Here is a 26,598-nt window from a genome sequence, read left to right as displayed (position 1 = left end):
AGAGCCAGAAACTGAATTTAGGGGCTTGTCTGACTTCAAAACCAATGCCCTTAACTACTAGGTGGTATTTCTCACCACCCATAGACTTGACTGATAACTGCTGAATAAAACATCTTCTCCACGAGTCCTAGTAGGTACGACAGCCGGCTTTCCCAGAGTTGTGGACTCTGCCTAGTCAACACGTACACTACCAGGGAGAAGGCACGGACAGCTCAGGCTCTAATTCTTAAAGGATGATTAAAAAAAAAAAAAAAAAAGAACAAAGTTTTTATTACTTGAGACTTAAACAGAACATCAGGTGCAAGGTGAGAGAAAAATCTAATTCACTTGGATTAGGGAATAACCTGGTTTTGTCTCTGTCCTTAGAACTATTGAGGTCATTGAGGCAATGAATCAAGGCCACCCCAAAAGCCCTACTTAGATCATTTAGACCGTGTTCAGAGAGAGCATCCAAAATTCTGTTTTCTGAGGATGTGACATCAGCCCTGGGAACACACGATGACTACACTCTGCTGACAAAAGTCAGGACCAATGTAAATGTGAGGTCCTACTGTATGCATGTACCAGAAAATACCGTATGGAGCACATGGGCTCGGCGGAAGAGGAGTGGTAGCTGTGCTCTGTGTGTGCGTGGCCAAGGGCTGTAATCCTCTGAGGGGAATGTCATCATGCAGCTCAAATCCCATCACAACAAATACCGTTACAACAGAAAAATCTGTGTAACAAAAATCCTTTCAAGCTTTGGCTGACAGTCCATGTACTTCAAGCAATATTTGATGTGAGATTTGGAGTTCACAGTAATGGGAATTGACCTATATTTCCAAAGGTAAGATTTGAATGATTTCATCTGTAACTTCTATCCCATGATACTACGAGTGGGAATGATGTACAATCTAAACCCATGAGTGTCCAAACTAAATAAACAAAGGCAGGAACCAAATCAACCTTGCTTGTGAAGGGCAGGATTCCTTCCTTTCATTCGGGGAGCATTTAGATAAAGGAGAACGTCCCTGGCCCACACCCCGAAACGGAACAGAATGAGGTTGGTTTGAGGCCTCATCCGAGTGAAGTGAGCACACGGAGGGAGAGCACATGAAGACGGGCTACGCCTCAATTCCTACTCTGCCACTGACTAGCTGGGTCAACTGGGCTATGTTTCTCAACTTTTTTCACAGAGCCTCAATGTTCTCATCTGTAAAATGTGACGAAGAGCAACTACTTTCAGGATTTTGGCAAGAACGAAATGGAAGAAATCCTAAAATAGGGCCTGGTGCAGAGCGCTTGTGCTCAAAGAAGTTCACTCCTTCATGGGGCCTCCTTGCCCCTCCAAGACTCTGGGCTTAAACTATTTAAAGGGATTTCGTTACAAGACTCAGTGAATGAAGTTAACAAAATGTATAGTCTCAAATGTAGCCTGGTAAGGACAGTGCTCAGAGGAACACTGGGGATGAGAGAGAAAATGGTAGAACCAGACCATGCACACTTTCTTGACTGAAAGAAGGATCTTTCTGGCTAAGGCAAGACATGTGTGAAAGCTAAAACCCAAGTATTCAAGCAATAATAAACGGGCTTTGATCACTATGTCAAAGGTCGTTCTGAAAAATACTGAGCACTGAAATCTGGAGGCACGTTTTCCTGGACAAGGTTGAACTCATGCTTGCTGCACTCCTGGTTTGCTGCCCCGGCCTCGTTTTCCATGAGTGCTATTCTAGATGGTGGGATGGCCTTTCTGGTGACTCTCTGGCTCTAGTCTGTTGCACTGTACTGGTCCTCAGTAGGATACTACACAAATTAATGCAATATGATCCACAAACATCTCAACATTGCCCCAATTTGTGATGTCTTACTCCTACCGATTTTCAGATATATATATATATTTTTTAATTATGGGACAATCAAATTTGTGGTGACAAAATTCCCCTAAGTTATTTTGAAAACATTCTTGGTGTTACATGGCCTGAGACTGAGAACGGAGTCTTATGAACCTAATCTGAAGGCATGTCTGCTCGGCCTTATAAAGTGAGTATGGGCTTTCACATTCTTTCAAAGGTTTCCAAATGTGCGCTCAGATCTCAGCAACCATAGACAACAAGAGACAGCCCGGCATTTCTAAGAGTCACAGAGCATCAGTCTTAACGATTATTTAGTCCTAGCCCTTCACCTCGACAGTAAGAAAGAGAAAAGTGTGTGCTAACATGCATGGGTTCAACTGAAGTATACATACAAGCCACACGATGAGTTTGCAGGAGCTCTCATGAGAGGCGACACAGAAACCAATTAATAGGGCAGACAGAAATTCCGAGGTGCAGAGAAAAAGGAAGTGCAAGATCCCCTGAAAGACGGGGGGCCCTGGTTAGACAGCCCAATAAATCAAAAACAGAAAGAACAGAAATACTAAGCAAGGCTGAAACATCGACAAAGACCTAAAGGGAGCAGCAGAGAAGATATTTTAAATTTAGTTTGCATGAAGCTTACAGAGGATGACTCCAAAACACAGAAGCTCCCACCACCCCGTGAAGAGGTTTCTGCTCTCTATTTTAATAACTGGGCCCTCCCCCTCCCCCCCATCACCCCTGCCTTAAAATGGAGGCAGTAAAAACCAGCAGGTTGTACACTTGAATCCTACCACTGGTAAGGGCGTAAACCACAAGCAATTTTAAGGTGTGCTAACTATTTCAGGCCACTAGGGTGCTTCTTCCCGCCTGAAAAGGCACATTTCACTTAAGGATCCCCATTTAAACCTCAAGAACTGATGTCCCTCTCAAAAGTGTGCCCTTTATTCCTGATACCAGGAATACCGTTAGCACACTAACGGTTCAGAAGGCATTTCAGGGTCCCCGCAGGCTACGGAAAAGTAAAATGCAATTGTAACCGCTCGGGCAATAATGGGGAGGCACGGGTGGAAAGAGTTAGCTTGGGAAATGCGAGGCTCAGAGACACGGTTCCTTAGAGAGGCAGCTGCTCCACCCGAGAGAAGCCTAGAAAGTGACCTCGGGAGAGCCATCACGCGCCTGCACCGAGGCGCGGCCGCGGGCTCCCGCCGCTCCTCCCTCCCGCCCGCCGCTCCTCCCTCCCGCGTCCCGGGCGGGCTCCGTCCACCTGTCCGGCGGGCGGGGGCGCGGGTGCGGGCGCGGGGAGGAGCCCGGCTGGCCGGAGCACCGGGCGGCGCCGCGGCTTGCTCCCCTTCGCGGTCCTCCCTCCCGCGGGGGGCGCAGGGCAGCCCCGCGGGCCCCATGCACGCCCCCGGGGGCCCCTGACCGTGCACCCTGCCCCCCGCGCGCCATGCGCCCTCCCCACCGCGTGCGTTCCCCGCGGTCTGTACCTTTACTCTGGGGAGGGTTCTGACTTCGGTCCCGGAGGACGTTGATCTGGTAGACGGCTCCGTAAGGCTCAAAAAGTTCTTTCAGCTCCTTTTCCGACCAGGACCGGGGAATCTGTCCGACAAACATCTTAATGGCATCTGGGTCTGGCTGGTCTGAGTGATCCAAAGCGCCGTTCATCTTGTTGGCTGTGCCGTTACTGTCAAAAAGGGAACCGGGAGCCAGAGTTAGGGCTGCACGGTGAGGGACAGGAAGAAAAAAAAATGGGGGTGGGGTGGGGGCGGGGAGGCGGAAGGAGGAGGAAGAGGAGCACGGGGCAGAGTGCCTAATGAGTCGGAGAAATTTGATGAACTAAAACAAAGCCCAGGCACCATTAGGTTGCTCCGCGGCGGCGGCGGCTGCGGGCTCTCACTGCAGGCTGCTGTTCAGCATCGCCGCCCGAGCACAGGGCAGCGCCCCGCCGGCTGTCACCCGGGGCGTGGACATCTTGAAGCCCGGCTCGCGAGGCAGCTGCAAGTTAAGTGCAGGTCTCGCTCTGCAAGGCTGCCACCAACGCATCCGCAGCGCTATCAGCCCCACATTGGCTCTCGTGTGCAAAGAAGGGCAGGGCTGGATTTCTGCTGGATTCTCCCCCTCCACCCCTCGCCGGCCCCCACCCCTCTCCCGCCCCGCCTTTTGGAGGTTTTTGGAAGAGACGAGAGAGGTGGTAATAATAAAGTCACATGAAAAGAAAATGAAACACTTGGCAGCCCGTCAGATGACTAATGCAAGATGCTGGTGATGAATTTGCAGAGTGCGAGGCATCCATGTGTGCATCAAATTAGTACGTTGTTGCTGCTCAGAATGGAAAGTGCTCCAGCAATGCGGCTGGGCGCAGCTGATTGGTTACCCACACTGGAGAAAAGGGCCGGGGCGGGGAGGGGGCTCCCATTTAAAAAGCACATTGTTTATGGGATCCAGGCACAAAGGGTTTAATTCAGAGAGGCAAAGGAGATCTCAGAAATGCCTGCTTTGTGCTGGGGGAAAAATGCAGCCTCGAAAGTTGAGTTCCCACTAAAGGACACTGAATATTTCAAATCTTTCACACTCCATAAATTGCTCTCTGTATATCTGACTTCCAGATGTTGCACTTGAGTTCTAAACAATCACACGTTTGGGAGAGAAAAGAGGAAAGTCTGCCTTTTCTTCTCCTAGCTTCAGTAAATATTTGGGGCTGATACAAAGAGCAAGACCATAAGCTTTTACATATCAATCTTCTTTAATGCTGTTTTCCAAAACCCTCATTTGGAAGAGAGAATGCTTGTTTAGAATTCTGCAATTCTAAGTCCTCATCATGTAATATGATGATGAAGGCATTCATTTTGTATCCGGATCCCTGTTTGAGCTGCAGTAAATAGTAAAGCAAAATCCCCTACCTCTTTCATCCACCTCCCGCCCCCACCCGCCCAGCACACTAAACCCACCTACTCTGCCAAGTGACAAGGCTGAACGCTCTGAGCAGCCTTCATCTGTAGTACCGTGCTCTTGGTTTAGTATCTCACCCTGTGAAAATAACATGCGCCCAGACAAGTGCAAAGCCAGTAGACACGGTACCTGCAAGGCCAGGTCTGTGACCATCCGCCAGCCCTCAGCCCAGGCGGCAGAAAGGCCACAAAGGGGCCGCATGGGCTAAAACTTCGCTGCAAATGGCAGGTGTCATTTCAGAGTAGCTTGGGGGTAATCATTTAGAAGACAGTCAAGGATCTCAAGTGGGGGCTCTTATTAGGTTAAAGCCAACAGTCCAGCAGCACCAGAGCACCTTAAATCTGCTGTGGACCTAGGCTAGTCCTGGATAAAAAAGACCCTCCCGGATGGCTACACAAACAAAAAGCCTGTGGAAAGCAGAAATCCTGAATCTAATTTAATCCCGAGAGGAAAATGATGGCAAATACTCCTCACTAGGGTCCTGGCTTCAATTTCTACTTCTTCTCATTCCCTCTATTTTACCACTTAATTTTTTTTTTTAATGCTCGAGATAAACCATTAGACTAACTTGAACCCCTTCTAGAGGTTTCTCTAATCAACCTTATTGTTATAAAAAATGTGCTGAATAAAATATTGAGCGCAACGTCTTCTTTCAGCAATCTAGGTGCAATGGAATGCTTCTTTCTAGTAGAGGTTGACCGCTTATCTTTTCTTGGGCACCTATGCTCCTTCACCAATCACCCTTTGAGAATTCATGAGCACTGTAACCCACCTCTGGCTGGGTGGAGGTGGTGAAGCCCCATGCAGAACAGAATGTGGTGCTCACAGCTCTTTGAGAAGGGAGAATGTGGCAAGACGTATTTCTGGGACAGGAAAGGCTGTGGCTACGGCTGCTGACAGTCAGCCAGGATCAAAAGAGGAAGGCACTGCCACAGGTCTCAGCCAACAGGGAACGGAAGTTCCAAACACAGGGCTGTTGCATCTCATCTGTACAGAGCACAGTGAATGCAATGGAGGAGGTGGGTGCCGGGATATTAGTCCTAATGTCTGAAGTTAGGCTAGAGCAAGCATTCCCTAAGTGCCCTCCCAATGAGGGGCCAGTTTCACATCCTCGAAAAATACTCATGGAGGCACGTAAAGGAAGGGAGGCGGACAAGAGGGCTTGGCCCCATACCTTTGCTCTTTATGTCGGTAAGTATGTATTTATAACCCTTCTCCTATCATCCATCCTATAGAGATGCCTGCAGACCTCTAATCATCCTGAGGCAGGGCGCTGTCAGGGCTCAGGACCTGGGCTCTCAATCCAGGCACCAGCGCTTCCTAACTGGGCCAGTCTGGGCCTTAAACTCTTCATCTCTAAAATGGGAGCAACAGACGCCATCTCAGAGTCAGGTGTTCATTACCGAACACGGCACACAGTAAGTGTCAAGAAGTGTTAGCTTTTTCTGCTGTTAAGTCTCTTCTTGCTTGCACTTGATATACTGGAGTGAGTGACCATTACAAGCCTTCTTCTCCACCCCAATTTTTTTCATAATAGAGACTCAAACAATTCCTATGGTGCCCGGTGCTTTGCTTTCATTATTTTTGTAATCCTTGTAACAATCCTATCAGAAAGTATTATTTTCTAGACACAAATATCTAAGAAGTAAGTTCCTTTCCCAAGATTACTGGCTCATGTATTGTAAGAAGAGAATTCAACCCTAGGCCCAATGGACTTCGAAGCACAAAATCTTTCTAAATCCATCATGTGGCCAAACACTATGTCAGCTCTCCCTTGGGCTGAGAGTGAATAGCTCAGGGTAAATCTCAGACAAGGCCAAGGGCAAATCCTACTGGGTTCCGGGAATCACACTGCTGAATAAAAGGCAGTACAAACACACACACACACCCTTTCTACTATCTGTGAAAAGAAGGGGGCCAAGTGTTGAACTTGACAATCCATGAAGACTATGTTAAAAGCCACATTTTCTCCATCACTTAACAATGTCTCCATCTCCACATCCCCTCCCTCTCTATACCCAACAGGGTCATATCCATGAACCCCTCTCATCCATATGTACACATCATTTCCCAAGTACTCGCCGTTTTGCAAACAACTGTTCCAATGACTACCATCAAATGCTAAGAGCATGACCATCACGGAAGTCGATCTAACAACGACTAGTTATTCTACAAACCGTCACAACAGCAGAGCTTCTCAATCAAAAGCTTGGGTGCAGGACAGGTGGTTCTAGCCCCACTGACCCCATGTTGCTGAATCCCATGCCCAGATCCTAATGGTACCACAACAGACTGGTTAACTTTGTCTGAATGCATGCAAGCTCCTCCTCCTCTGTTTGTTTGGACTTTTTTCTTTTAACGTTTATTTGCTTATTTTGAGAGAGAGTGAGTGAGTGAGAGAGACAGAGTGTGAGGGGCAGAGAGAGAGGGAGACACAGAATCCAAAGCAGGCTCCGAGCTGTCAGCACAGAGCCCAACACGAGGCTCAAACTCACAGACCTCGAGATTAGGACCTGAGCAGAAGTTGGAAGCTCAGCTGACTGAGCCACCCATGTGCCCCTTAAGGTCCTCCTCCTTTGGACTCTCGGCTTTCTTCCTGGCTGATGCTCATTCTTAGCAGAGGCTTACTGACTTCTTTTGTCCTCATGAGGCTGAACGCGTTGCTATTTCTAGGGAAGCCAGAAATTATGTGTCCAACAGTTAAACCTTCGGGGGTACTTGCCGGAGGCCACGGAGAGCTGGTGTACTCTTCACAGAGGGGTAATTATGGGAGCAGATAACACAAATCTCAGGAAGATCTTCTGTTTTCTAGAATTTGACTTCAGGCTTAGAAGATCAGACTAGCTCACTTCTATGTATTCCCTGACCATCCTCAACACCTGGATAATGCAGGAATTAGATGCAAATTCAAATGTTTATGGGGTGCCTACTCTCAGCCAGAAAACTCTGCCAGGTACTTGACATACAATATCTCAAACAGCTTCACAAAGCTGACATTATCATCCCCGTGTTGGAAATGACGCAACTGAGAGTCACAGAGGTAAAGTGGCTTTTCCAATGTCCCACCCCTGAGAAGAGGTGTTTGCAGAGCCTGGACACAGATGTGAAGGCCACCTGTCATTGCTTAGTATTTCCATGAACTGGGTTGCTCTAGGGTGAGGCTTCCTGAAGCCTCCGTGGCCACTCCCAGGCCCTCGACAGAACCACACACATCTCTGTTGGCACCTCACCTACAAACTACAAGACACTGAACGCCAAGTCTGCGTTTGCTATTGGCGATGAGCCAAATATAAGGCTCCTCTCGGACAGATGCCATATGGAATTAGACCATAAGCCAGAGAGTAGCAAGCCAGCAGGCACTGGTGGTATCAGTCTCAGAGCCAAGACGAAAATATAATGATGTTTGGGGGAAAAAATTTGAGTACTTGCTTTTTGCTTTTAGCACAGGCACCGACCTACTTCCCTACTCTATTTTTGCATAAAGAAAACTAGATCAACAAAGGATATGCAAAATCTTCTGACACTCCTCTAAGCAGTACAATATTACAAAAATTGCAATAATTCATTCGACATATTATTGTTACTAATTCCAAGACAATAAGCTTTTACATGGCCCAGTGCATTGCAGGTTTCCTTCCAGAGAATGGTAACAAAACCATGGATAGTTCTATCCTTTCATCTTGTTGCTTGGAAAGCAACTTTCTGTATTCTGTCTCCTTTAATCTGTAGGAAAGGAAGAATAACAAACTTACAAAATGGGTGTAAGAAATGAAAAGTGGCTACAAGTACTTGTATTAGTGCTGGAAAAAAAGAGACATAAAATGTCCCCTTCAGAAGATAGATTAACCCCAAAACAATACAAAAGGATGCCTTGTCTTGGAAAAGTTTCATGTCAAGACAGCTAACTTTCCCTGGGTTTATAAACAGTCCTACTTTTCCTATCCTTTTTATCCACTTTTTTTTTTTTTTTTGAATGTCCGGTGTCCGCACTGCTCAACTCTGGACAGCGGTGGAAATGCTCTATAACTGGACAATCCAACATGGTAGCCAACAGTGACAAGCGGCTACTAAACACCTGAAATTAGCGCAGCTGAGAAACAATTTTTAACGTTAACCCTAATTAAATACCTCTAACTGCAAATATACTTAAAAAAAAAAAAAACTAAGTAGAGTTGAGATATACTAAAAATATTATCTCATCAGGAGGTTTTGGGAAAACAAGAATACGGGGCCAGGACAATGACAGCAGTACTAGAGGGACCTGACAGCAGGTCTGTGGGCTGGATGGTCCTGGGGTCTCGTCCTGGCTCAGCATTAAAGCAACAGTGGAACCCCAATACACCTTGTACCCAGCTTGTACCTCAGTTTCCTCACTTGAAAAATAAAGAGAAGAGTTCTCATCTGGCTCTTTGTGTCTGTGAGGATGATGTACAGAGAAGACAATTTAGGTAACATGACCAGCTGCCTAAGCCTGGGGGTGATTCCCCCATCTACATCTGAGGCAGTCCCCTGGGGCTCGCAGGTGATTGAGGCACTGGCTGGGGAGCTGACAAGGTGTCACTTACATGGTACAGAGTGGCCTGCGGGCTCAGACGGGGCTGGTACCTGAGCACCGTCTCTCTTCATTTGCGCCAATTCTTCCTAATTTCCCAACTGCGGTCCCATCATTTCAGTCAGATGACAGGCTGCTCTTTCAAAGGGCCCAGAAATCATTTTTTGGGTTTTATTTTTATCACTTGTAGTTAAGTAACAGCACATGGAGAAAAGGCTTTGTTTGGTGATCACAGGAAATTGTCCAAGACTGAGCTGTGTAAGGCAAAGTCAGAAGGAAGCTGGCCAAGAGCCTTCCGGTGCGCATGGGCAACAGGATGGACATGCAAGTAAGTACTACTAACAATCTTCTCCATTGCACATGTTGGTGTTGCTTAGTAATTTTAAAACGGAATTCTCTCCTCCATCGACTGGCAATGTGGCCCCCAGGGTCCAGCACCAACAATTTCCTACACTGCATTACATTTAACCCAGGGGAGACACGGATGCAGCCCTGTTCAGAATCCTCTATTCTAAACCTTCCCAGCCCCTCACTTTGAGGAAAGGAATCAGCTGTCATCCAAACCCAAGCTCTGGGAAGGTCATGTCCTTGTGAAAGTGCACTGTTTCAGGGTTACCATGAAGAAAACCTCCATCTTTTATGGGTGCCTTTCAACAGAGCATCTTTGCTGTTAGGCTGACACAGCTTTTTTTTTTTTTTTTTTTTAATATTTATGTATTTTTGAGAGACAGAGCATGAGATGGGGAGGGGCAGATAGAGAGAGAGGGAGACACAGAATCCAAAGCAGGTTCCAGGCTCCGAGTTGTCAGCACAGAGCTCAACGTGGGGCTCAAAGCCATGAACCATGAGATCATGACCTGAGCTGAAGTCAGATGCTTAATTGACTGAGCCACCCAGGCGCCCTGCAGCTACATCTTAATTGTAGTGGGATTCCGAGCTGCTCGATGGTTTTGTTAAACTTAGCAAAACTCCAGATATCTGTTGTCTCACTAATAGGATGAAACCAATGACATTCTTGTATTTACACCTGGAAGGTACTGTTACCATTTACCACCAAAACTCTGTGTGTCAAGACCACACCAATCACAGGATGCGACCCCAAATCTCTAAAGTGAGACATCTGGAGGTCAGCTGGTGAACTCACAGAAGATTAACTGGAGGAAACAATACCCTAAGTAGCTGAAGAGGACAAAGCCTTTCTGTAAATGGTCAAATTGAAAATATATTACTCTGTGTTCCTCTGGAACAGAGTTCAAGTTCCCTGTGGGTACACATGCATGTATTATGCTTATCTCTGTGCTTTGACAAGGGGGAAAAATATATACTTGATTAAGAACATGTAGGACATGGAACTCTTTCACAGATGACGCCTGTGCCAGGCGTCCTCCCGCCAGATGGCCAGAGTTAAGGCTGGACTGTATCTGGATGTAGGTCTACAGGTGATACATTTGTTTCCCAGGGTGACATGTAAGCCTGACTCATAGGAAATGATTCCTGCAGAAAAGGCCACACAACACAGGCGTCTGGACTCACCAAGTAAAAGGGAAACCTTATTACCTTCTCTCAACTTGACTGCTAGTAAAAAGCAAATAGCTGGAAAGCCCCCACAAAGAAGTAAATTCGGAGGCATCCAGGGGGTACCTGGAGTCTGAACATATAGTAAGCCTGGCTGGGAAGGCAGCGAGGCGTCGGTTCTGGAGGCCCCTGCTCAGGGAACTCATTTCGTTCAGTGCCTTATCAGAAATAGTTCAGTGGACTTCAGAGAGAGGCAGAAGGCATTTGCATTGGGAGAGGTCTTTTAGATGAACTTTTAGAAATGGCAACAGGGAAATAATAGCCACATATAAGATTTATATCAGGCTTCACATTTTCAAAGTCCTCCAGGAGTTCACATTAATTAACTGTCCCCCCGCCCCAAGGCTGAGGTCAGTATTACTGGCCCCACTTTGTAGATGAGAAAACAGAGAGGGGAAGCACACTGGCTCTGGGCACACACCCTCTCTAGGTACGTTCCTGGTCTAATTTACCTGCCTGTGCCTCAGTGGTGCAGAATGCACTCGTCTGCCCGGGCAAGTAACTGTACATGGCCCTTCTGGATGACGGGGAAGACACTGGTTTGGTGTCATCGAGTAAATGAAATGTGAATCATTGTGAAATGAAGACAAATGTGGGGAACTCCCCATATGGAGGACTGATTTTCACCTAAAATGTCACCCATAGTCACCCGCTGGGAGCAAATGATGTAAATAAGGGGCACCTTGTCTGCTGCTCTGTCCCCAGGTCCCAGGCACCACGCCTCTTGAGGCCAATAACTCCTGCTTCTACCACCGGCTCAAATCTTTTACCCAGGAGTCACTTGTGCAAGAGGGAGCCACCAGGGTGGCCAGACAACACCAGCCACTCCCTTGAAGACACACCGGTGGTGAAAGTGGATGGTTGTCCTTTGCAGGTTGACGTCAAACCCACCTCAAGTTTATTCTCCCACAAATTCTTTTTCTTTCCTCCAAATTACACAGTTACGGAAGGCTTGCTTTATGTCAGGCACCGTGCTAGGTTTGAAGGAGAGAGTTGAAAAATAGGTCACTTGTGCCCCGGAGCCGCTCTGGGCCAATGAAAAGAGAGTGCACAACGTGAGACCAAAATACAGGGCGGTAATGCCCAGAACAGAGCCGTGCCTGGGGGCCTGCGCTAAGCCGGCAACAAGGGACTGATTTGGCCACGGGGACTGGCATGCGGCATGCCAAACAACGACTCAGCCCTGTGGTCAAAGCTTGAAAGGGAATATGAACAGAACCAGAGGTGAAGGAAGAGGGGCTGAGTGTACTGTTTCACTGAGTCGGCGATGAGGGTCAAAGACAAAAGGCTAGAAAAGGGGGCTGAGACTTGGCAGAGCACAGCCCGGGTGCCCCAGACTCCCACGGAGCTTGCATCTTGACACTGGGGATCGAACCACGCTGGAGGGACCTACGGCTGGGATGGCCACCATTGCACTGCTGCCCTCAGGCTGCGCGCCACAGCCCTGTCTGCCACCTCCACTCGCAATGCCACGGGTGGGAGCCGCTGGGACCCACGGAGGCCCCTGTCCCTGCCCCGTGGCTCCCAGCACTCGCGCTAAGTCCTGCGGAGGCCTCTTGCCACCCGTGGCCGAGTGTGGGGCGATCCCTTCCCTCCTGGTCTGCTCTGGGACAGCTGCGGCTCTTGGCACCAACTCGACCTCAGCACGTCTAACAAGAATCCCTTCCTGTTGGCTTTCCCTTCAGTTTGGTTTCAGGTTCGACTTCCCTGTTTTTCTTACCAGCTCCGACTGCCTCCCACCCTGCCCGAATCTGAGCTCAGGAAGACCGTCTTCCACAGAGCACCAGGCTGGTTTGCTGCCAGCCCAGACCTCTCCCCTTCTCTGACAGCCAAGCCTGCAGACGTGGTAATTAACAGAGCCCCCCGGCAGGTCCATGGTGAGACTGTGGCATCTCAATGACAGGGATGTCTTACTCAATCATTAATTCAGTGGTATTTATAAAGTGACCCCACGATCCGGGCATTATTCAAGGTGCTGGAGAGACAGCAAAGAATAAAATGAGGTAAAACTGCCTTTTACAGAGTTTATTTCTACAAGGGGGCATAGAACAGCAAAGTAAGTGGGTCTTCCAAGAGATGAGAGATCATTTCAATGGAGAAAACTAAAGCAGAGGATGGAGACAGGGAGTGTGTGGTAGAGGGGTACAATTTTGAATAAAGGTTCAGAGAGGGCTTCATTTGGAAGGTAAGCATGGTGCCTAGACAGTCTCCGTGTATCCTCAACATGTATTTTGGGAATACACAGACTTAATATAGCAAGAAGTCTTTAAAGTTGTAAAACTGAAGTCACACGCTATGCAATGATGCACCATGATTATAAAGAACCGTGTTATCCCATCTGGCACTCTTCTATTGAATCTAAGGGTCGATATACCTATTACTAATGAATTACTGACTCACGCCTATTTCTCTCTAAATGCCCGCTGGGTCCACTTGCCCCAGCAAAGCCACTGTCCTGATGCTGGCTATTCTGGTGATAAAACCATTGCAAAAACCATTCAGGGGGCCTCTCCTCCTTTGGATGAAAGGACAAAGACATCACTGACCTTTGTGCTTGGCCTTGTACTCAGAACTCTATCTACCCTTCCGTTAAATATTGATTATCTGTCCATCCATTATTCATTTTATCATTTATCAATGGCAAAATTGAATCTCAGGCTGGTCTCTCAGCAACCCACACTTGGCCTACCTTCCTTGGTCATAAATGATGTGTAATCGAGGGACTCAAGTTAAAATGAATGTCAGCCCAAGGGAGGCAGCCAGCAGTATGAGGCTTTATATAAATGCACCAGAGGTAAGTGACGTCATGTTTCCTTCCACTGATCTGGAAAATCTAAAGCTGACGGCATATAGAGGAACTAATTACGTCATATTAATGACAGTTCAGATCACAAAACAGCATCCCTTCGTGAAGGAAGATATGTATTTCTGTAGAATAACAGTTTATTAGATTCGGATGTATTTTTTTTTGAATAATGCCTTCTAATTCCTACGTTCATACTATGCCAGCAAGAGAATTAAGAAAGAACGACCTGAGAGCAGTCAAAACGTGTGTCGCAAAGTTCCTGCCTTTATTGTTTATGCCCTGTAAATCTTTGGCGGGGGGGCTTCTCAATCCATTCCTCAAAGATTTTTTATACTTTCTGCTGGTGTTTCACAGCCTTGATCATCTGCCTTTCAAATCCACAGGAGACTGGAAATAGCAAATGAGAGGGTTTGCAGTAGGTCACCCACAGGGTGACAGCCTACAGGTAGGCGGTCCTGATGGGCCACAGCAGTGGAAAGCTGGCTCAGAGCTGGGGCTGACTTCTATTCTCCAGGAGTTCCCAAGGACAGCAGTGCAGCGGAATAATTAATTTGTATAATGGTGATCTTGTCTCGTCGAAAGGGTCAAAAATTATGCTCAATAACTGTGTTTAAGGAGGCAGGGAGATATAGAATTCATTGTTAAGAACAATTCCTTCAAAATGAGACAATAAAGAACCCATGCCTTACAGGATACGCTTTCAACTCTCCTGCAAACTTCGCTAATAAAGCGGACTCATTCCCTGGGGGCTCCAGGTATCTGAGACTTTACTCTCTCATTCTAACACATGGTGCACTTCAAAATTCGAGATCTGGGTACCGTCTAGTTTGCTGTCATTAGACGCAGCAACCAATTTTGCCAAGACAGTTCGGCTTTTGGGGGGTTAATTTCCCTGAGTCATCTGCTCTATTTTTATCAGCTTGTTATTATGGTTCTTGTTGCATTTGGACTGGTACAAGTGAGGGAGGTGGGCGGGAGTCAGGGGAGAGACAGGAATGGCTCTCTTTGGGGATTTTGTTTTTCTCAAGTAAATTATGTTTGTTCACTGATCAAAAAGTAAACTTTAATTCCTTCTCTTTACGACATCACCAAAGAGATGAGGTTTGTGGTTTGAAAACTGGAAATAAAAGGCCCCTAACAGATGCCTATGATCCCATTCAATGAACTAACCATGAATTTTCTAGAATCTTTCTGTCCTAGCATAAGAAAAGGCAATGAGAGGCTCTATGGAGATTGCTCAGAATTCCTAGATAGCAGTCCGAAATGTTCTCCTCTCTGATAGTCTGTTTAAAGACACTGGTACAAGGAATGGAAAAACATGACCAAGTCCATGAGGACTTCCAGAATGGTATGCATGGCAGCTCAATGGGCATGTATCTCTATGCTACAAAATACCAGCGGTCGTGCTACAAAACCACGTATCAAGAGGCAAAGTCCAAATGGCATTCCATTTTGCTAGTTTTTAAATCTTGACATCACATCTAGAGATCAATACCAAATACCACATTTTGATTCAGAAATCTATAACACTCCCTTCTCTCCCTCAGCATGTCATAAGTTCCATTTAGCATCTTAAATCACCAATTAAAATAGGTTTTGACATTTAATTTGCTTATTTCTTTAAAAACACACCATCAGATCTAACCCCCTAAACAAATAAGAATGAAAATAGGATTATGTGTTAAATTATAATAGCTGTTATTCTAAGAGGCTGAATATCATTATATCAAAATTCCCCATAGCTGATTCTTTTTAAAGCCATTTCTTCATTTTTTGACACTACATCTGGCACAATGAATACAGATGATCATTTGTTTATGTATCTGTCTAACTGCCTCTCCCACACACAGCCAGATGGAGTCTTTCAGAATCAAATTAATTTCAGATTAATTCACTCTGGACTCACTCCAGTCTCATGACTCTTTGCTTTGAGGCATCAACCAAATTGATGTGAAGTCATGAACTTGAAAGAGCACAGGTTCCTCGATATCAAAAGGGGAAAAAGAGTCCAAGTCAGTGGTTGCCACCCCCACCCCCGCCTTCCCAGAAAGAACTCCACCCTAAGGCCTGACCAACATTTCACCAGGTCAGAATCATCCAGGAAGAATTTTCTTCTGGATACAAATAGGATCATGGCTAATTTCATATCCAATATTCATGATACCTTGAGATGATTCCAGTAAAAACGAGCGATGTAATTACTAACATCGGGACCCACGATGTTGGGGTACACTCACTATACACACAGAGTTGGGTAGGATGCTCTTGAAGCCAGAGAGGTAATTCCCAACACCCCAAGTGTGCATTCTCGCTCTCTGGCTGTAGCCACAGAAGGCACGATAAACAAATGTAACCAGGCTTTGCATGCTGTCAATCTCCCGGGATGCCTTTATTACTGTACTTGTTTCAATTGCAATTTGAGTTTCCATGGAGACCCAACAGTCAGCTCTAGAAAATTATAAGATAAATGTCAGGTGGTGATAACAGTGTTAATGAAGCCTCAGTGACAAGAAGCTCTGTGCTTCAAATAATAAGCTTATTCCCATTAGCATATGTATAACCTGTCAAAAAACCTGGAAGAGAGTATTAAAAATTAAATATCTATCTAGGTATATTTAAGAGGAGAGGGGATAGACCCCCCTGGAGTGGCTTAAATGTGGTGGGTCAACCTGAATGGGGTGGGGGGGGAGTAATTGCTGGTTTCTGGGGAAAATTAGGTATCAGTCATGGTTCCCAAGGAGGCTTTAGCTGATATGAAGAAATGCCTTACTTTCCAGTAATGGATGGACTCTTTTTCTTATAAGGTGAAGAATCTCTTTTGTTTCTGGAAGCTAAGAGCTCAGCTCACTAAGTCTGACTCTGGCAGACTGGGGACTTCAGAGACATAAATGCTATAAGCAGCCTCATGGTAACAGGATTGATGTGGCCTCCTGTACCCCACCCCCCCCGCCCCCCCGCCCAATACCCTGGTTGTTGGAAGACTATAATGAGATTGCTAGAATCTAGAATCCAAATCCACCTTTGAGTAGTCTACGGCCAAACACGTGCCACTGAAATTTTCCCAGGAAGGGACAGGTCAGGTCAAAAAAAAAATTGACAACCGCAGACTGATGTAAGTTGGACGCATTCTGAACGTACAGGTTCAGGCTGCGCGAGGGTGAACCGCAGCTCAGTTCAAGGACGCATTTAATAAAAAGGAACCGAGGGAAAAATAAGTTTCCTTTTGTTTGGAAAAGATGATTCAGACACGGAACACATTTTTTTATATTCTCGTCATGAACACCCTACAACAGCTGCAAGTGTCAAAAGGGTGATCATTCTGGAAATCAGAGACAAAAGGAAGACCTGGCTGTGATAACTTCTTCACCATTCAGGGCTCTCTGAGCTTGCCACAGCGTCCGCCAGGACTGCTTTCATTGCCCTGCAGTTTTCCCTTCATTTATGGAACAACTGGGTACAGAGTGCCAGGCACCATCGTGTGTCAAAACACAATGATGAGTAAGACACAGTCATTGCTCTTACATTTCTCATTGTTTCAGGGTTTGCACAATCCAACAGCCAAGGTTTTGAACAAAGTATCATAACATATGTCTTATTTCCGTCCCATGTTTGGTCCTTGTTGAAGTAATGACATGACTATGTTTTTCAGGGGAAAGCCACTGTTTTTCTACTTCTCTACACAAACTCTCCTCTATCTACCATATCTCTGTCTGGACTGCTCTAACAGAAACACCATCAACTGGGTGGCTTATAGACAACAGGCATCTATTTTTTTTTAATGTTTTTTTTTTTTTTATTATTTATTTCTAGGAGAGAGAGAGAGAGACAGTGTGAGCAGGGGAGGGTCAGAGAGAGAGGGAGTCATAGACTCCGAAACAGGCTCCAGGCTCTGAGCTGGCAGTCAGCACAGAGCCTGATGCGGGGCTCGAACCCACGAACCGCGAGATCATGACCCAAGCGAAAGTCGGACGCTTAACCGACTAAGCCACCCAGGTGCCCCAACAGGCATCTATTTTTCACAGTTGTGGAGACTTTAAATCTAGGATCTGAGCACTGGCAGGTTCGGGGTCTGATGAGAGGCCATTTGCTGGTTCACAGATGCCTGTCTTCTTGCTGTGTTCTCATGCGGCGAAAGGGGTGAAGGAACTATCCTAAGGGCGCTAACCCCATTAGGAGGGTTCCACCCTCATGACCTAATCACCTCCCAAAGGCCCCATATGTCTCTTGATAGCATCACCCTGGGCATTAGGTCTCAACATTTGCATTTTGGGGAGACACAAACATTCAGTCCAAAGCACACCGATTACTACTCTTGACCCTCTTCCTTCCACTCCACTTTCCAGGAGAAAGATGAATGGGGTCAAACCCAAGGTTCAGGATGCAACCGGGCTGTGGTGCTACGGCAGAAACTTGTGGTGCACCTTTTGAAGAAAGTACAATTTATTGTTTTCCCAGCAAGCATTTTTCTTTTTCGCTTTAGAATGTCTCCTGTGACTACACATGGCAGGTGTCCCATGTAGCAGGGCTGCCCAGGCTCGGAGGGGTGGGGACCTCTCCTAGCTTTGTAAGATCTAGCACAACAGAGTGAGGTCCAGGGGGAAGGGGGAGGAGAATGAATGGCTCATGCTAGATGCTCTGGTTATGAGGAGAAAGCCCTTACTACTCTTCCTAACAGCCTGCCCCTTACAACCTCCCCTATAATCCTCCAACTGAAATGGCCTTGAGCTTCCTTTTGACGTAAGTCTTAGCTCACAGAACATAAAGATCTTCTGGCTCTCCAGCAACATGGGGTCCCATGTCATGGCCTGTGGCCACACACACTGTCCCCTGTGCCTATATGGTGGTGCACGTGTAGGAGTAGTGAAGCTAACAGAAAACTCCAGAGTTCAAAATCCTCCCCCAGTCACTCAACCTCAAAGAATTAACTACATCCTTATCTCAAAGCAAAACAAAACACAAAACAGACCAAAACTATCAATAACAACAACAGCCTGTATCATCATCATCACACACTCTCATTTCTCTTCCTCTTAACCCACCCACGGAAAAGGTACGAAAGGAAAAATAACTCAAGAGCAAATAAAACCCAAGATGCTAGCAAGAGGATTCTTTAATAGGGCCAAGGTGGCTTTCTGAATCCGGAGAATACAAAGGGGAAGTCATGAGGTTTAAATTTAATAACTCAACTTGTACTCTGGGGCTTGAGACCGAAAACTTTTCAGCTGTAAATCAAGTAACATAATACTACATCACTAAAAACTAGATGAGGAAGCCTCCATGGTCATGGAAACAAAAAGACTGTAAACTGCATGGCTTTGCCCAATCAGTTAAATACCCTCAACCTTTTAGAAGCTTTCTTTGGACTAGTACCCCTCATTTCCTTTTGTTCCCGTTAGAACTTTTCACAATTTCCCATCAATTTTGAAGGGCTCTGGAGAGTCCAATCTTGAGACTGGAAGTCACCTGCAATGATTGTTGTTGGTATTTTAAAATTATTGAAATAATTAGTATTATCTTTAATAACAACACCATGACGCGTATTATAATAGTTCTTCAATTTTAAAATGACAGCTCCAAACTGGGGCAACCGAAATTACAATCATAATTTTCCAGAACTGACAATATTTGCTAAATAGACTCCTCGAAGAGAAAGAGGGTATACACGTGGGAAATAAATAGGGGATTATAATTTAGCAGCAGAACTTTTAACGGTGAGTTCAAAAGCGAAAGCAGAAAACAAATTGCTGCCTAGGTTTTTTTTTTGTTTTCTTCTTGTTGTTGCTTAATGTTGAGAGGTTTCACTACATTTAGGTGGCTCGGCTTAAAATGACGTGCAGGCAGGGGACAGGTGCCTACCGTGATCAGCAGAGCCCCATCCTCTGTTTTGAAAGGTATTACAAACAGCTGTCCAATTTTGTGTGTTTGTTTTCATAGACAATGTGACAAGGACAATCAACTCAAATAAAGGGAAGAGGCATCAAGCCATTAAAAATTACCGTAAATGAGGTCTTTCCAAGGTAACGTGGAACGGATTGTAAGTTCCTTCAGGATTTGGGGTGACAGGGTTCATGCTTATATGAAAACGGGACACTCTTATTATGGAAATAGGACTGCAGTCAGTAACTATGCCAAAATGATAAAGATTTCGAGCCATGGACAGCCAGGCTTACTTTGAAAATCACGAGCTGTTTGTTTTCCTAGAAAACTGATGGAAGGAAAGTGAAAGTACCTGGAGACTTTTATTACCGAAAACAACAAGAGAGTCTCGATACTCACTGAAAGCCAAAAACTCATCAAGGACAGGATGATACAGGAATTTTAAAAACCACCACCCAAAACGCTATGAGGACAATTTTAATTCCCCTCCCAAGGTCATATGGCATCAATTTTGGAAGCCACATTTCTCCTGGGTAATAGAACTGTGCGAGATTTCCCATGTCCCCAGTATCAGGAATATATTTAACAGCATGAAGGCACTAGGATTCTGGAGATGAGCTGACTACACAGAGTACACCTGAAGGCGTGAACACCTAAAGACACAGTGCTTTCCTAGGGGGGAGAATCCAAGATGGTGAGGTCACTTCCTAATCAGGTACTGATAACAACACATGTGCTTTCAGATCAGTTTGTTTTTGAGGTCTCCATGCAGAGGTTCTTCTAGAAACATAAGACATCAGGATCTATGTGGACAGCTTAGCAACTTTCCACCTCAGCACATAGGGACCATGACTGCAAAGCATGGTATGATCTAGAATAACAGAAATGCCAAAGTGTCCGGAAGCTACGCTCAGGAAGAGCAAACCATCCACGTTTACCTCAGACACTGCTTCTGGAAATCCCACCCCTGTTGGCCCTGAGGCTTACAGTCATGTGTATGGCATTTACAAAAAGCATGTGTTCTTTGGGGATTTTCACCTAGAGGACATCAAACCTCAAGATCCGTGGCTTCAGCTGCGTGGCAAAGTCAAAACGCAGCAGCTAATAAAGGCAGAGGATTTCCTTAATATGCACATTAATAATTTAGGTGTGGCAGGGAGGCACTGGGCGTCCATCAGGAGAAGGTTCCTTGTGAATGGGTTACTTGTGATAAATGGGTTCCAGCTAGGAGGCAGTTCACCTGTGAACCCAGATGGTATTTACTGAGGCAATTTGTAATTCACTAAGTGAACACCATTGACAGGCTCCAGGGTTGTTTTTGGTTTGTTCTGGGGACAACAATCGATAACGAGGGCAACTCGTCTGGCTGACTGGGGGGAGATACTGTTCTTTTTTTCTTTAAAAAAATTTTTTTCTCCTTAATTAACAATAACATTCAAGACCCTGACAAAGAATAATGGCGAAATAAATTATGGAGTCACTTATGTATGAAACCATACATTATTAAAACTACTCTAAATGGGTCCTTAATCTAAATAAAGGTGGTCATTTTAGGAAGCCAAGCATCTCAAGAATTAGAAAGGACACAATGTTATTCTGACCCAAAATATAAAAGGTATGTCGCTCTGCCGGCAGGCCCAAGTATCAACTATCCTTGACTTTTATTATGATTCACGTAGGTCTCCAGCGCTCTGAGTCTCAGTGTCGTTTAGTTACAGCCCCACATTTCTGCTGTCTAAAGACGGGAGAAAGAAGCAATCGGGCAAAACTTCACATCCGCTATTTACACTTTGCGTATCCCAACCAGTCAGCAAAAGCAATTCCATCCATTCTGTATGTTGTGAATGAGCCCCTGGACCACCTCTGGCAAAGTGTCAATGATGCACAATGCATAGGATTCTCTTTGTTGCTAAAAATACTGACTTTAGGATGGTTAGAATACCTTTCACTCAGCTCTAGAACCCCTTTAGTGTAAATTTTATTTTAACCTATGTATCTCTGACATTATCAGGCCTACAGCCATTCTGATGTGTGGCTCTCCATGGGGAAGAACCTTCTTTGTGTGACCTCTGCTCCTGCTGAGAGAGAGGAAATCTCACCATGCGGGGAGCCTGGGGAACGCTCTGCTCAGCCGCTTTACACACTTGTGGTCAGGTGTTCATAAAAATGAATTTTCAAGGGACACAGTAGCTTGCAATCTCCAGCCCACGCCATGAAGATAGTTACGATTAGAGCAATTTCCTCCAAATAAAAGGAGCCAACAGTGATTATATACACTCCTGTAAATACAGTCCACATTCAATGCAAGAGAAATCCACTTGCCTCACATCTATTGCCACGTGATTATGAAACACTGAGCTCAATCGTTTTAACAGGCTTACCCTACTTAACAAAGACATCCTGGTTTGTATGCATGGGGGCCACACTCAAAAAGGCTTATGGGGACAAGCTTTGCACAAGCATTTTATTTTTTAATGACTATAGAAGCTCTTGGGGCTCATCATATTAAAAGAAACAAAAAGGGAGGGAAGTAGCATTGGTTTTTAATTACTTCTACTTCTGAAGCTAACAATCTTAAAATAAGGATTCTTTAAACATTCAGAAGCCAACCCAAGTATAGAGCTTTTGACTTGGCTGGCCATCAGTGTTCTGCTCGTACCTGCTGCTGTGGGCGTGAAGATTTCTCATTGACGGGACAAGGTGGAAACTGATAAAAAGTTGAAATTCCTCTCTCCAAGGAATCTTCCTTTGTGAAAAACAAAAACCTGAAAATCTCAAGGAGTAGTATCTCTTTGATCCATCGCTTTCTGCTAATTTTTTTTCCTTTTTTAAAATGCTTTATTTATTTTTTTAAAAATGTTTTATTTATTTCTAGGAGAGAGAGAGAGAGACAGCATGAGCAGGGGAGGGTCAGAGATAGAGGGAGTCACAGACTGAAAAAGGCTCCAGGCTCTGAGCTGGCAGTCAGCACAGAGCCCGATGCGGGGCTCGAACCCACGAACCGCGAGATCATGACTTAAGCGAAAAGTCGGACGCTTAACCGACTAAGCCATCCAGGCGCCCCTCTGCTAATTTCTATCTCATCATCCCCTAAGCAGGCGGCCTGACACATACAAGGCATGGATGGATGGATGGATGGATGGATGGATGGATGGATGGACGGATCAGAGAAATAATCTGTCTCTTCAGGTCCTGATCTAAAATCTTCATTAAGGCACCATTCAATCTGAATTCCAATATGTAAATCTGTATCATTTTGGCTCCATCCTCTTCTTTTTAAATAAACATCCATTCTGATCCAGTTCTGTCTTCCTCTGCTATGGCTTTGGGCTGGCCCCTAAAATGTCTTAAATGTCTTAGGTTTTTTTTTCACCTAAGATATACAATGGTGATCAGGCCAAGATAAAGCCATGTGGGTAAGCACACTTAGGGACGCGGCTGTGGGTTGTAAATGGAAGATGAGCTATCTAATGACATAGATAGTCAAAGGGCCTCTGGATTCAGAAGCAAAGAATCCAGAGAAGACCTCTCAAATTGTAGGGAAGATTCCATCTGTAGGAACGTGAATGGCCACAATTCACACATGGAGCACTTGGTCCCCAGGGAATGATGGAATGTTGTTTGGTGACCCAACGAGACACATGTCCAGTGCACTTTGTGTGTAAGTTTCTGGAGCCAGCTAAGGAAGAAGAGCAGACACAAAGGCCACATGAGGGGTAGAAGGCAAGAAGGCAAAGAGGGAAAATAAAGTTTCTTGTTTGCGTTTTAAGAAAAATGTTTCCTCCCTTTATTATGAAAGTTGGGTTGTTTAAATCATCACCTTGTACACACACACACAATGCTATGAGCCAAGGGTATGTCAATAAAGCCAGGGGAAAAAAATCCCAAAAAGTCTGATGATTCAGACCTGAAACATAGCTATTCATGATTTTCATGTCTATTCATGATTTTATGCATTTAGGGTTTTTTTTTTTTTTACAACATGTATACAGATAGACACATTTGTTACGTTAAAAGAAGATCCCCTAGTGAAAGAGCTTAATCAATTATACATGGGACCCTTTTAGAAAAATTCATATGAATGCATGTAAGATACCAAGATGCCATTGGTTGATTCATTCATTCATTCATTTGTTCGTTCATTCAATATTTACTGAGTGTCTACAAAATACTACAAACTCTTTTCAGAAGCGTGATGAGTGGGAAAGGGAGAGAGTCGGTGCTGGCCAGGTCCCAGCTGAAATCCCAGCACAGCGGCCCTCCTGCTGCCTAATCCTGGGTCACTTACTCCGAGTCCCAAAACCTTTAGCTAGAGAATGAGTCCGAGACACCTGTCTCTGTACTGTGGTCAGGATTAAATGAGATACGGCACTTGCAAAGAGTACAGGTGCTCTCCAACAGTCTAATTGTTTTAGTGAAGTAAAACTTGAAAATCAAAAAAAGTGCATACATGAGTAAGGAGTAATTATTTCTCACAGTGGGTAGGTGTCAGTAGATAAAAGCCATATTTTATTTTTTAATTAAAATTTTTTTTCTTAGAGAGGGAGTGAGCAAGGGGCAGAGAGAGGGAGAGAGAGAAATCGGGCTCATGCTTACCAGATGTGGGGCTCAAACTCATGAACTGTGAGATCATGACCTGAGCCGAAGTCAGATGCTTAACTGGCTGAGCCACCCAGGTGCCTCTGAAAATCACATTAATTTTTTTTAATCTTTATTTATTTTTGAATGAGAGAGAGAGAGAGAGTGAGCACGCGAGCAGGGGAGGGAAGAAGAGGGGCAGAGAGAGGGAGACACAGAATCTGAAGCAGGCTCCAGGCTCTGAGCTGTCAACACAGAGCCTGATGTGGGGCTTGAACCCATGAACCGCAAGATCATGACCTGAGCCGACGTCGGACGCTTAACGGACTGAGCCACCCAGGGGCCCCTCTAAAAGACACATTTTAAAAGGAGGCCACATTGTCCAACAGAATCCCAAGCACCCAAGATGCTAAATGAAGCTTAGCCAGTATTGAAGATGATGCCAAAGGAGGAAGAATAAAGCCACTCCTTCTCTGCTAGAGAGGACCGGCTGGATCCTCTGAACCCTGCTTGGTTTATGCAAGGCTGTGCCACACTCAGCCTGAGGGAGTTCACAGCCATGCTCTCTCTGGGCAGTCCCCCTGCATCTTCCTCTCTGTGCTTCATGCCTCAGCAACACTACCCTTCCTCTGCGGCTGCTTTGAGCGTACAGATTTCCCAGAGCAATTCTCCCCTTTAATATCGCCACCCCAGCACACGGCTCTGGGCGAACAATCTTACCTGATTCTCCTATTACATGTAATCACTCACCAGGCAATCACGCTTTCGAAGGTGGGAGTCCCACACACAACCTGCAATTATTCACTTGCTCAGCACAAAACGCCATCTCGGAGGCGTATAGGAATCCTGACGTCCCTGGAAGTCTGTCTGAAGCGTGGCCAGCTCTCTCAGGGACACAGAAAAGTATCTCTGCCACACAGATGCTGCAGACTCATTTGTAGACCAATTACGAGACTGGAGCGGCAGCAGTGTTTTACATTTGTTCCGTTTTGTATTTTTAGCCCCGGCTTTTTCCTTTCGTGGATTATGGTAAATACAACATTTGCTTCCAGAACGGGGGACTTGGTAGGATCATAAAGGAAAGCGCCTAACAAGCAGATTACCTCTGGTTGTTGCATTATAGGGATGCAGGCGGTTACCCTAAGTGGCTGCCTTTAGCCATACTCCAATTCTGTTGGGCTGCCTGGTTGGAAACACAGAAATAAACAAGGGAGCCTTGATGCACCATGTGTTCTCAACTCCTGGCCCCGATCGGCCTGTCCCTGGGGGGGGCTTCACTCTGGAGGAGGAGGGAGAGAACTCTTAAAAAAAAAAAAGTCTACTTTTCTGTAAATTTGTTCCTTGAGTTTCTTTCTTCCTTTACCACTATATATCTGCTTTCTCAACATCCAGCTAACAAAGGAGTCCTAGTTAAAAACAGCACCCTAATTCTCCTGGAAACTACAGACTGCCCACTTTGTAGAGGCAACTATGAAGGATGACTTTCCTTGGGGCTCCAACTCCCACGGCTACCACATCAAACTACGATTTGTGGATTTTACCTAATTGCCCAACGCCACCAATCACTGTGAGCACGAGAGGCACAGCTTCTTCTCCTTACTCCCAAGCCTGCTGCTTTTCTGACCTTGCCATAAATTAGCAAGGTTCTGAGTTGTAAATGCAGAGCTGCGGATGTCTTTCAGAAGCAATTACACTGAAACTTTGTTCCAACATTATGAAATGTGGCATTTTCACCAGATAATGTCCATATTAAATGCGCCAACCAGAGGCCTAGAGAGTGGGCCTTAAAATGAAAAGGAGATGTGCCACGTGGCCGAGCATTAACTGGAAATGCAGCAAGGAGCTCTCGGGACACATAGGGATGCCACTGAATATATTCAAGAGCGGTCACCTGCAAGTCTGTTCATTTTATTGAACAGTTCCCCCTCCCTTACCTTTTTTGAAGAATAAGGTAAAGAGATTTCACCACTCTGAAATTAAAAAAAAAGTCAGAGGTAGCCTTTGAAGAGAAATATATTTTAATAAAAGAAGATGATAAAAGCAAAGAGGTTTCCTACTGTGAAGAGGTGCTCCAAAGGGCACTGCAAAGGTTGATGCAGGGTCTTGCTAAGACTGATGCCTTGGCAAAGATTTGGAAATGGGGAATAAACAGCATAACATATTGCAGGCATATTAAACTACATGTGGGGCTGAGGTCACAGATATGAAGTATGAAAGGGATGGAACCAGGAGAGGGAAGAAATGACATGCGTGTTAGAAAACGTCCAACTAATTCGCCTGGGGTGAAAACTGCTTCAAATGTATTCTAAATACTGACGAAGGTAGGGAGATAACAGCAAGAAATGTCTGGTGTGAGGGTGTGCAAGCCAGGCCAAAATGTAGTGTCAAGTGAACAGAAAACCAAGCACAGAAATCTTAAGCGGTGC

At 45.5% G+C, this 26,598-nt stretch overlaps 1 protein-coding gene across 6 annotated transcripts in view; it reads right to left on the bottom strand.

Moving 5' to 3' along the window:
* CELF2 (CUGBP Elav-like family member 2) overlaps positions 1-26,598 on the bottom strand; it is a 308,661-nt gene that overhangs the window by 156,494 nt on the left and 125,569 nt on the right. For 4 of the 6 annotated variants that reach the window (XM_039246010.1, XM_039246011.1, XM_039246009.1 and 1 more), the window contains exon 2: positions 3,323-3,519. In XM_039246010.1, the coding sequence (XP_039101941.1) occupies positions 3,323-3,519 (197 nt within the window). Of the gene's footprint in view, positions 1-3,322; positions 3,520-3,691; positions 3,876-26,598 lie in introns of those variants that run through there. The other 2 variants (XM_039246013.1, XM_039246014.1) reach the window with 2 other exon arrangements.

Source organism: Hyaena hyaena, unplaced genomic scaffold (genome assembly GCF_003009895.1).
Source record: "Hyaena hyaena isolate Hyena2069 unplaced genomic scaffold, ASM300989v1 scaffold_276, whole genome shotgun sequence".
NCBI lineage: Eukaryota > Metazoa > Chordata > Mammalia > Carnivora > Hyaenidae > Hyaena > Hyaena hyaena.
The sequence above is the reverse complement of the archived record's forward strand: the minus strand, read 5'-3'. Positions and strand labels throughout refer to the sequence as shown.